General features: G+C 45.7%; 1 protein-coding gene across 1 annotated transcript in view; it reads left to right on the top strand.

Annotated features, from left to right (window-relative positions):
• Nucleotides 1-11,938, top strand: part of COQ5 (coenzyme Q5, methyltransferase) — a 29,048-nt gene extending 17,110 nt beyond the window's left edge. The window contains exons 4-7 of the mRNA XM_003280265.2: nt 4,838-4,944; nt 9,963-10,051; nt 11,139-11,250; nt 11,335-11,938. Coding sequence (XP_003280313.1) covers nt 4,838-4,944; nt 9,963-10,051; nt 11,139-11,250; nt 11,335-11,436 — 410 coding nt within the window. The 3' untranslated portion in view covers nt 11,437-11,938. The remainder of the gene's footprint in view (nt 1-4,837; nt 4,945-9,962; nt 10,052-11,138; nt 11,251-11,334) is intronic.
• Nucleotides 11,939-12,225: the final 287 nt, after the last annotated feature.

The following is a 12,225-nucleotide window of genomic DNA, read 5'->3' as shown; positions in this document are numbered from 1 at the left end:
AGCAATTCTTGTGCCTCAGCCTCCCGAGTAGCTGGGATTACAGCTGCGCAGCACCATACCCGGCTAATTTTTTTGTATTTTTAGTAGAGACGGGGTTTCACTATGTTGGCCAGGCTGGTCTTGAACTCCTGGCCTCATATGATCTGCCCACCCATGCCTCCCAAAGTGTTGGGATTACAGGTGTGAGCCACTGCGCCCGGCCCAGCTTTTCAGAGCCGCTATTCTGCCCTCTTCCATGCTGGCCAGGGACTACAGATGGCCACTGTGAGGGGCAGTAGTATATAACAAAGAACGTCCCTCAGGTCAACATCAGCATTTCTCTCCTTCTCCTCCCCCACCATGAGTGTCTATGGTTATTTTACCTCAAATCTTCCTCCTCTTCCTCCTCCCACCCCCAGAAGGAGCTGCGTAGACGAACTGCAGCCCACTTGGCCCCCAAGCTGAAGGGCTTCTTTGTTAACCATCAATACTGGTCAGAAGGCAGACAGTCGCTAGTGTTTTTAGACAAAGGCACTATGTTTCCTTACTCCTGCTGACAAACATGTTTCCCTTCTCTCTGGTACTCAGCCATAAAAAATGGAAAACAAAGATACTGAAATGATAGGCAGTGTTCCATTTCTAGAATCATCTCTTCCATTGCATAGCCTGCCCTTTGAGCTCTCCTAAGCGCCAAGACAAATGCATCTGCGTAGGAATTATTAAGTGCCCCATAGTACAGTTTTATCTTTCCTCCTTGTTTTATCAATCTCCAATAATCATACCTTTGCAAAAACATCATGAAAAGTAGAAACTAAGTAGGAGGACCCTAGAAATTATTTAATAAATATAAAAGTTAATGTGTGGTCAGGTGCGGTGGCTTACGCCTGTAATCCCAACACTTTGGGAGGCTGAGGCAGGCAGATCACCTGAGGTCAAAAGTTTGAGACCAGCTGGTCAACATGGTGAAACCCTGTCTCTACTAAAAATACAAAAATTAGCCAGGCGTGGTGGTGCACGCCTGTAATCCCAGCTACTCAGGAGGCTGAGGGAGGAGAATCTCTGGAACCCAGGAGGTGGATGTCACACCACTACACTCCAGACTGGATGACAGAGCGAGGCTCCATCTCAAAAAAAAAAAAAAAGTTAATGTGTAACTTAACTACTTTTTTTTTTTTCTGAGACGGAGTCTCGCTCTGTCGCCCAGGCTGGAGTGCAGTGGCGCAATCTCGGCTCACTGGAAGCTCCACCTCCCGGGTTCACGCCATTCTGCCTCAGCCTCCCCAGCAGCTGGGACTACAGGCACACGCCGCCACACCTGGCTAATTTTTGTATTTTTAGTAGAGATGGGGTTTCTCTGTATTAGCCAGGATGGTCTCGATCTCCTGACCTTGTGATCCGCCCACCTCAGCCTCCCAAAGTGCTGGGATTACAGGTGTGAGCCACCGCGCCCAGCCCTTAACTACTTTTTTTTAATGTATAGCATGGTTATGTGTTTTATTTATATTTTTTAAGTAGCACTTTCCTTCCCAAATGGAAGATCTTAGGGGCCGGAGCTTTAAAATGTATGTATATTTGGCTGGGTGCCGTGGCTCACACCTGTAATCCCAGCACTTTGGGAGGCCAAGGCGGGTGGATCACCTGAGGTCAGGAGTTCGAGAACAGCCTGGCCAACATGGTGAAACCCTGTCTCTACTAAAAATACAAAAAAAAATTAGCCAGGTGAGTAGCTAGGATTATAGGTGTATGCTACCATGCGTGGGTAATTTTTGTATTTTTAATAGAGATAGGGTTTTGCCATGTTGGCCAGGCTACTCTCAAACTCTTGGCCTCAAGTGGTCTGCCCTCTTCGGCCTCCTAAAGTGCTGGGATTGCAGGTGTGGGCTATCACGCCTGGCCTGGAAAAGTATTAAGAAGAAAGTAAATGTTAACCATAATTCCAACATTCAGAGTTGCCCCTCAATATGGTAATGTTTCCTTCCTTTTTCCTAATTATTCCCTTTTTATAAAGTTGAGAACATCCTATATATACAATTTATTTATTTATTTATTTGTTTATTTATTTATTTATTTTTGAGACAGAGTCCTGCTTTGTCGCCCAGGCTAGAGTGCAGTGGTGCAATCTTGGCTCACTGCAACCTCCGCCTCCCGGTTCAAGCGATTCCACTGCCTCAGCCTCCCAAGTAGCTGGGATTACAGGCACCCTGCAGCAAGCCCAGCTAATTTTTGTATTTTTAGTAGAGAGGGGGTTTCACCATCTTGGCCAGGCTGGTCTCAAACTCCTGACCTCGTGATCCACCTGCCTTGGGCTCGCAAAGTGCTGGGATTACAAGCATGAGCCACCGCGCCTGGCCTACAATTTAGTAATCCTGCTTTAATTTACTATTGTATCAAAAGGTTTTTCCATGTCATTAGAAATTCCTTGAAATCATTATTTTTATTTTATTTTATTTTATTTTTTTGAGACGGAGCCTCGCTCTGTCGCTCAGGCTGGAGTGCAGTGGCGCAATCTCGGCTCACTGCAAGCTCCACCTCCCAGGTTCACACCATTCTCCTGCCTCAGCCTCCCGATTAGCTGGGACTACAGTTGCCCACCACCACGCCTGGCTAATTTTTTGTATTTTTAGTAGAGACGGGGTTTCACCGTGTTAGCCCTGATAGTCTTGATCTCCTCACCCTGTGATCTGCCCACCTCGGCCTCCCAAAGTGCTGGGATTACAGGCGTGAGCCACCACACCCGGCTGAAATCATTATTTTTTATGCCATTCTTCCATATGGTTGTTTCATGATTCACATAACCAATAACCAATTGATAATTCTTTTTTTTCCCCAATGTTTTGCATATAGCACAACTTTGTGACATTCTTATTTGTAATTTTTGCATGGATTCATTCGTTTACTGACTGTATAACCTTAGTCAAGTGTTTAAACTCTAATAACTACTTCATACTAGGAGGTGATATGCCATAGCTATTGAAAACATAGGCTCTGGGTTCCAGTCCATTCATCTGTGTGACCTTGGGCAAGCAACCTTTCTCTTTTTGCTTTTTCTTTTTTCTTTTTTTTTGAGATGGAGTCTCGCTCTGTCGCCCAGGCTGGAGTGCAGTGGCGCAATCTCGGCTCACTGCAAGCTCCGCCTCCCGGGTTCACGCCATTGTCCTGCCTCAGCCTCTCCGAGTAGCTGGGACTACAGGCACCCGCCACCACGCCCGGCTAATTTTTTGTATTTTTAGTAGAGACGGGGTTTCACCGTGGTCTCGATCTCCTGACCTCGTGATCCGCCCGCCTCGGCCTCCCAAAGTGCTGGGATTACAAGCGTGAGCCACTGCGCCCGGCCTGCTTTTTATTTTTTCAATATATGGTCTTGCTGTGTTACCCAGGCTGGTCTTGAACTCCTGGGCTCAAGCTCTCCTCCCGCCTCAGCCTCCTGAGTCTCTGAGATTACAGGTGCATGCCACCGTGCTCAGCTCAGACTTTAAACCTTTCTGATGTTCACTTTGCTGACCTGAAACATGAGGATAATGGTAATAACTCTCTCACAGAGTTGGTATGAGGATATACTAAGATAATCTATCTAAAGATGTACGTAAAATAACACAGACTCTGCCAATTGATTAGGGCCCTCTAAGCAGTAGCTGTGATGATGATGTCAATGTCCTTTCCCTAAAAATCAAATCACTGGTCAAAAGGTATACTTTTTTTTTTTTTTTTTTTTTGAGACGGAGTCTTGCTCTGTCACCCAGGCTGGAGTGCAGTGGTGCGATCTCAGCTCACTGCAACCTCCACCTCCCGGATTCAAGCAATTCTCCTGCCTCAGCCTCCCAAGTAGCTGGGACTACAGGTGCATGCCACCACGCCCAGCTAATTTTTTGTATTTTTAGTAGGGATGGGGTTTCACCATGTTTCGATCTCCTGACCTTGTGATCCGCCTGCCTCAGCTTCCCAAACTGCTGGGATTACAGGCGTGAGTCACCGCACCTGGCCAGGTATACTTATTTTTAAGGCCCTTGTTAGATACTGCTAATTTGCTTTCCAGAAAGGTTATTTTCATTTACCTTCCTCTATACAGTCTTCTTTTTGTATTTTTACATCTAATTTGCTATAGGTTGTGTAATGTTAAAGTCCAATCAAGATCCTTGGAGGACACAGCCACCCTGATAAGGGCCTCTGGTGATCTCTGAATTCATGACCTAGCCTCAGACCTGGACACACTGATGCTCTGTGATTCCAATAAAACCAGTAAAACTCTGCTAAATTCTGTACTTAGAGTAACTCAGTTAATACTTTTAGTAACCCTATAAAGTAGGCACTAGTTTTTAACTCCATTTTACAGATGAGGAAACAGACAAAGTAGTTTATTCAAGAATACACAGGCCAGGCACAGTGGCTCACATCTGTAATTCCAGCACTTTGGGAGGCCGAGGCGGGAGGATTGCTTGAGCCCAGGAGTTTGAGACCAGCCTGGGCAAGATGATGAGACCTCGTCTCTACAGAAGAAATTTTTAAAAATTAGCTGGGCAGGGTGGTGTGTGCCTATAGTCCCAACTACTGGGGATGCTAAGGCAGGAGGATCCTTTGAGTCCAGGAGTTTGAGGATGCAGTGAGCTGTGTGCCACTGTACTCCAGCCTGGGTGAGAAAGCAAGACCTCCCCATGTCTAAAAACAATAATAATGATTGATTAAAAATATAAAAGGAAAAATATGTATATATAAGGAATATGGTGAAGCTGGCATTAGAATCCAGGCAGCCTAACCACCCAGGACTTGGGCTCTCCAGCTCATGCTCTACATGAAATGAATTCACTGGGGGCAGGAAAAACAGCTACCCAGACTGAGACCTGGAACTCACTTTCTCTTTCAGGACTTGCATGGGTATTAGGAGATGCTGAAGAACTGCCCTTTGATGATGACAAGTTTGATATTTACACCATTGCCTTTGGGATCCGGAATGTCACACACGTTGATCAGGTATGAATGGCTGCATCCTCAGCTTGTATGACTCTCAGGAAATTACCTGTTGTAGAGCTACAATGAGTGAGGAAAGAAGGAGAGTTTTATTTTTTGAGATGGGGTCTTGCTATGTTGCCCAGGCTAGTCTCAAACTCCTGGGCTCAAGCAGTCCTTCCACATCTGCCTCCTAAGTAGCTGGAATTACAGGAACCCACCACCACACCCAGGGAGAGAGAGAGAGAGAGAGAGAGATTTTTTTTTTTTTTTTTTTTTAATCTTAAAAAGAAAATGTTTAAGGGCTTGGCGCTTGAGTGGAATGCCTGTTTGAAGTTTAGGGTCTTCCATCCTTTAAGTTGACAAATTTTCTAGTCACAAAATTGAAAAAGACTAAAACCACAGAGCTGATCTCCATAGAAGTCTGTCTTACTTGGATTGGTATTCACATCTTTGGGATTTAGTCTTGCTCTGGCCTTTTGTGTATTTCCTCGTACTTGTGAAGCTGCCTGACCCTGTGAATTTGCAGAAGATCAGAGATATGTCAGAGGCTGACAAAGACAAGGGCCCTCAAACACTGTTTTGACAAAAGATAGCTGGATTCATGGCTTTTCTACAGGAAAAGGGGAATGTTCAGTTCTTAATCTGATGGAGCTCTTCTTTGTTCCTACTTTATTTTTTGTAGAGATGGGGTTTCGCCATGTTGCCCAGATTGATCTCGAACTCCTGAGCTCAAGTGATCCTCCCACCTCAGCCTCCCAAAATGCTGGGATTACAGGCTTGGGCCACCATGCCTGGCCTTTATTCCTACTTTAATATTCTGTTCAAAACACTTGAAGACCATGTGCAAGGCAAAGAGTTCCATTTCAGTAACATGGTCTCTGGTTGCCTGGGTCCTCTGGTTAAGTGGTAAGTTCTTTATGGTGTTCATCAGCTTGGTTTGCATCACCTTTCCTATGTCAGTAGCCAGTTTATTATTTTGTTGAATGAAAACTTTTTTTTTTTTTTTTTTGAGACAGAGTCTCGCTCTGTTGCCAGGCTGGATTGCAGTGGCGCGATCTTGGCTCACTACAACCTCCGTCTCCTGGGTTCAAGCAGTTCTCCTGCCTCAGCCTCCCGAGTAGCTGGGACTACAGGCGTGTGCCACCACACCCAGCTAATTTTTGTATTTTTCAGTAGAGACGGCGTTTCACCACGTTGGCCAGGATGGTCTTCATCTCTTGACCTCATGATCCTCCCGCCTCAGCCTCCCAAAGTGCTGGGATTATAGGCGTGAGCCACCACGCCTGGGGAAAAAAAATTTTTTAATAGGTTCAAAGTTCAAAAGGTACAAAAGGTTATATGTGACAATCTCCCTCCCATCCTTGCCTCCTCTCCCATTCAGTGCTTCTCCCTTCAGACAGTCACCAGCTTCTTGTGTATCTTTTCCAAGATGTTTTGTGAATTGGTTATGATTCACATAACCAATAACCAATTGATATTTCCTTTTTTTCCTATGTTTTGCATGTAGCACAACTTTGTGATATCCTTATTTGTAATTTTTGCATGGAGTCTATCATTTGTTTACTGACTAACCTTAGACAAGTGTTTGTGATGTTTTGTGCCAAGGTGTATATACTGTATTTTTTCTTTTTTCTTTTTTTTTTTTTTTTTTGAGATGGACTCTCACTCTGTCACCCAGGCTGGAGTACAGTAACATGATCTCGGCTCACTGCAACCAGTTGAGAGTTCAACCTCAGCTGGTCTTGAACTCTTTGGAGGCCTCCGGGCTGGCCTCCCAACTCTTTGGGAGGCTGAGGTGGGCAGATCACGAGGTCAGGAGATCGAGACCATCCCGGCCAACATGGTGAAACCCCGTCTCTACTATAAATACAAAAATTAGCTGGGCCTGGTGGCACGAACCTGTAGTCCCAGCTACTCGGGAGGCTGAGTTGGGATAATCCCTTGAACCCAGGAGGCGGAGGCTGCAGTGAGCTGAGATCGCACCACTGCGCTCCAGCCTGGGCGACAGAGCGAGACTCCACCTCAAAAATAAATAAATAAATAGATAGATGGATAGAATAAAAGTAAACAAGTATTTCTTGGAGATTTTTCCTTGTAAGTACATAAAGAGCACTGGCTCTTTTTATTTCTTTATTTTATTATTATTTTTTTTTGAGACAGAGTCTCACTCTGTCACCCAGGCTGGAGTGCAGTGGAGAGATCTGGGCTCACTGAAACCTCCATCTCCCGGGTTCAAGTGATTCTCCTGCCTCAGCCTCCCAAGTAGCTGGGGTTACAGGCATGCGCCACCACGCCCAGCTAATTTTGTATTTTTAGTAGAGACGGAGTTTCTCCATGTTGATCAGGCTGGTCTCGAACTCCCAACCTCAGATGATCCACCCGCCTCAGCCTCCCAAAGTGCTGGGATTACAGGCGTGAGCCACCGCACCCAGCACTTTTTAAAATAGTTGAATAGAGGCCAGGCGTGGTGGCTCACACCTGTAATCCCAGCACTTTGGGAGGCCAAGGCGGGTGGATCATGAGGTCAGGAGTTCGAGGCCAGCCTGACCAACATGGTGAAAACCCCGTCTCTACTAAAAATACAAAAATTAGCTGGGCATGGTGGCGCGTGCCTATAGTCCCAGATACTTGGGAGGCTGAGGGAGGAGAATCGCTTGAACCTGGGAGGCAGAGGTTGCGCTGAGTCAAGATTGTACCACTGCACTTCAGCCTGGGTGACAGAACGAGACTCTCTCTCAAAAAAAAAAAGAAGTTGAATAGATTCCATTTATATTTATATTTCATAATTTAGTCTCTTATTAATCGTTAAAGATGCTTCTAATCTTGTGCTATTCAAGCACTTGTCTTTTGACAACTGTTTGAACAGCAAATTTTAAAATGACTTCATTTCATAAAATAGAATGTGCTGGGCATTGTAGCTCACGCCTGTAATCCCAGCACTTTGGGAGGCCGAGGCGGGCGGATCACTTGAGGTCAGGAGTTTGAGACCAGCCTGGCCAACATGGCAAAACCCTGTCTATACTAAAAATACAAAAATTAGCCAGGCATGGTGGCGGGCATCTGTAATCCCAGCTACTTGGGAGGCTGAGACAGGAGAATTGCTTGAACCCGGGAGGTAGAGGTTGCAGTGAGCCGAGATTGTGCCACTGCACTCCAGCCTGCGCGACAGAGCAAGACTCCATGTCAAAAAAATAAATAAATAAATAAAAATAGAATGCATCCCAATGAACAGAAGACATTGGCTTTATAGACACAGAAAGACTGAAGAAAGCAGAGAAGCAAAGAACAAAGTGTATTATTCATCCTTTCAAAACTACTTTTCTTGAAAGGCTGTGATAGGGAGGCAGAATAATAAAAAAAATAGGCTGGGCGTGGTGGCCCAAGTCTGTAATCCTAGCACTTTGGGAGGCCAAGGTGGAAGGATCACCTAAGGTCTCTAGTTCAAGACCAGCCTGGCCAACATGGCGAAACTCCGTCTCTACTAAAAATGCAAAAATTAGCCGGGTGTGGTGGCATGTGCCTGTAGTCCCAGCAACATGGTAGGCCGAGGCAGGAGAATCACCTGAACCCAGGAGGCAGAGGTTGCAGTGAGCTGAGATCGTGCCACTGCACTCCAGACTGGGTGACAGAGCAAGACTCCATCTCAAAAAAAAAAAAAAATTTAAACAGGAGTGTTGGAGAAATTGACTATCTCTTTCTCCTGATCTCTCAGGTCAGCTGACAACTTAGTTTCGATTTGGTGACGTGGAATGTGGAACTATGGAGTCACAAGTTGGGTGACTCCATCTTGATGCTTAGTCTAGTCTGTTGGAACCTAGTGCAGAAACAATCCAAAACAATGGCTTCCTATACTTTTTATTTAAAAGTGAATAACTGGCCAGGCACGGTGGCTCACACCTGTAATCCTAGCACCTTGTGAGGCCGAGGTGAGTGGATCACTTCAGGCCAGGAGTTTGAGACTGGCCTGGCCAACATGGTGAAACCCTGTCTCTACTAAAAATACAGAATTAGTTGGGTGTGGTGGTGCATGCCTGTAATCCCAGCTACTTGGGAGTCTGAAGCAAGAGAATCGCTTGAACCCGGGAGGCGGAGGTTGCAGTGAGCCGAGATCGTGCCATTGCACTCTAGCCTGGGCAACAAGAGCGAAACTCTGTCTCAAGAAAACAAACAAATAGGCTGGGTGCGGTGGCTCACGCCTGTAATCCCAGCACTTTGGGAGGCTGAGGCAGGCAGACCACCTGAGGTTGGGAGTTCGAGACCAGCCTGACCAACATGGAAAAACCCCGTCTCTACTAAAAATACAAAATTAGCCGGGCTTGGTGGTACATGGCTGTAATCCTAGCTACTTAGGAGGCTGAGGCAGGAAAATCGCTTCAACCCAGGAGGTGGAGGTTGTGGTGAACCGAGATTGCGCTATTGCACTCCAGCCTGGGCAACAAGAACGAAATTCCATCTCAAAAACAAACAAAAAATTAGCAGGGCGTGGTGGCAGGCACCTGTAGTTCAGCTACTCAGGAAGCTGAGGCAGGAGAATCGCTTGAACCTGGGAGGCAGAGGTTGCAGTGAGCTGAGATCACACCACTGCACTCCAGTCTGGGCGACAGAGCAAGACTCCATCGCAAAAAATAAAAATAAAAATATAAAATAAATAAAAGTGGATAACCCACGTACCTGTCATTCCCACAGTAGAAGCATTTCTGTAAGATAGATTCCTTGAAGTAAAATTGCTTTATCAGAGAGGATATCCATTGTGATTTTGATAGGTAACTCTAAACTTACCCTTCGTGCAGTTGTACCAATCTGTAGTCAGTTTAGATTACCCCAACTAACTTTGTCTAGTCACCAGCAGCAGAATGCCTATAGCATTTGGGATACGTAGGGTTATTGCTGCTGTTACAGCTTCCCAAGTGAAAACAAACAAGAGGTTTGTGGCCCATGATAACTTTTGTAATGCCTACAGAAGTTAACGCTGTCTTGGCCTCATGGAATTGAGTGGGGTCTACTGAGGAGTGTGTCCTGTTGTTCCTTGTCTTGCTCAGGCACTCCGGGAAGCTCATCGTGTGCTGAAACCAGGAGGACGGTTTCTCTGTCTGGAATTTAGCCAAGTGAACAATCCCCTCATATCCAGGTTGGCATTGTTAATAGGGCTTTATCTTCATCGTATAGCCAAGGTTTCCCACTCCGAAATGGATTGAAAATAGCCAGTAAGCTATAAGCATGAACTCTGTAGTTCAGAGTACCAGAGGTCAGCCAGTTCTGAATGACAATACCAGACCCAAGTTGGCTTACATATGTATATTAAGAAATTGAGGGGCCGGGCGCAGTGGCTCACGCTTGTAATCCTAGCACTTTGGGAGGCCGAGGCGGGCGGATCACGAGGTCAGGAGATCGAGAGCACGGTGAAACCCCGTCTCTACTAAAAAAAAAAAAAATACAAAAAATTAGCCGGGCGTGGTGGCGGGCGCCTGTAGTCCCAGCTACTCGGAGAGGCTGAGGCAGGAGAATGACGTGAACCCAGGAGGCGGATCTTGCAGTGAGCCGAGATCACGCCACTGCACTCCAGCCTGGGTGACAGAGCGAGACTCCGCTTCAAAAAAAAAAAAAAAAAGAAATTGACTTAGAAGCCCCTATTTAAAAATCAGGAAATGCCTGGTCCATTGGTAGTGGGTTATCAGAACTTATTAGTGGCACTACCGTTGCTACTCAACCCCGCACTGATAAATTTGACTGGCTTGAAAAAAAAAAATCAGGAAATTTGGGCCAAGTGCAGTGGCTCATGCTTGTAATCCCAGCACTTTGGGAGGCTGAGGCGGGAGGATCACTTGAGGCCAGGAGTTCAAGATCAGCCTGGGCAACACAGTGAGACCCTATCTCTAAAAAAAAAAAAATTTAAATCAGGAAATTTTACATAAAAATCTGAATTTCCAGCTTCACTTGAGAAATCAGATACATGGCAGCCCTGGGTAGGCCCATCTCCCCACATGCCACAGGGAAGGCTGAGTAGTAACTGTCCCTTCTCCACTTCATAATACTTCCTAACTGTACCTGTCAGCACTTCTACTGGTCTTGTACCTGACCCACTTAATTCAGGTTCTTGCTTGATCCCTATAGGCATTTGAGTTTGTGACCCCAGGTTTAGTCCTTCTTTCTTCTTATCTAGGGAAGAAGTGAGGGGCATGTTCTAATCTTCATCTTTTACCTTTTTGTTTGCTTAGGCTTTATGATCTATATAGCTTCCAGGTCATCCCTGTCCTGGGAGAGGTCATCGCTGGAGACTGGAAGTCCTATCAGTACCTTGTAGAGAGTATCCGAAGGTTTCCGTCTCAGGTATGAAACTTCTATAACTTTAAACAAAGTCCCTACAGTGATATCCAGGCTATCCTGGCTGTATCATCTTTCCTTGTGTTTTAGGAAGAGTTCAAGGAGATGATAGAAGATGCAGGCTTTCACAAGGTGACTTATGAAAGCCTAACATCAGGCATTGTGGCCATTCATTCGGGCTTCAAACTTTAATTCCTTTCCTATCATGGACCATAAACCAGTCACATCCTGTTGAAAGCCTGGAACTGAAGGATAATGTGGCAAATGAGACAGCAGCAGAGCATCTCCTCTTAAGGATACGTGCCTTGGACTCATGTTTGCATCCAACAGTCTCAAAGTGGAAGAACAAATTCTTGTCACTTTTTTACAGCTTTCTTTGGAGCTGCTTCAGTCCATCTCCCAGAGGCATTTGGTCTGTATCTTTGCTTAACTGCTAATTTCTCTTGGCTGTAGGGTGTGTGGTTAAGGTACGACCACCACTAAAGCTCAGTTTTGAAGTGAGTGTATTTATAGCTTCTCTGCTGGTGCTGCCTTCTACAGGGATAATAGATCATTTGAACCCAATGACGATTTTTAACCAGAAAATTTAATTGTACCTGAATCGACCTTTCAGCCTAGGACTAAGTCTAGGCCCAAGTCAGAGTACTAATGATCAGGAGAATTGTGTGCCGAACCAGTAAACGAGTTTCCCTTTCGATGGTACTTCTCATTTCTTCTTGAAGGGAGTAAGGAAAATATATTTTTCTTTTTTTTTTCAAGACGGAGTTTTCCTCTGTCGCCCAGGCTGGAGTGCAGTGGCGCAATCTCTGCTCACTGCAACCTCCGCCTTGTGGGTTCAAGCAGTTCTCCTGCCTCAGCCTCCCAAGTAGCTGGGATTACAGGTGCGCGCCACCACGCCCGGCTAATTTTTTTGTATTTTTAGTAGATATGGGGTTTCACCATGTTGGCCGCGCCTGGCCAGAAAATATATTTTTCATCATT

The sequence above is a fragment of the Nomascus leucogenys genome, chromosome 10 (assembly GCF_006542625.1).
Source record: "Nomascus leucogenys isolate Asia chromosome 10, Asia_NLE_v1, whole genome shotgun sequence".
Lineage (NCBI taxonomy): Eukaryota > Metazoa > Chordata > Mammalia > Primates > Hylobatidae > Nomascus > Nomascus leucogenys.
The sequence above is the reverse complement of the archived record's forward strand: the minus strand, read 5'-3'. Positions and strand labels throughout refer to the sequence as shown.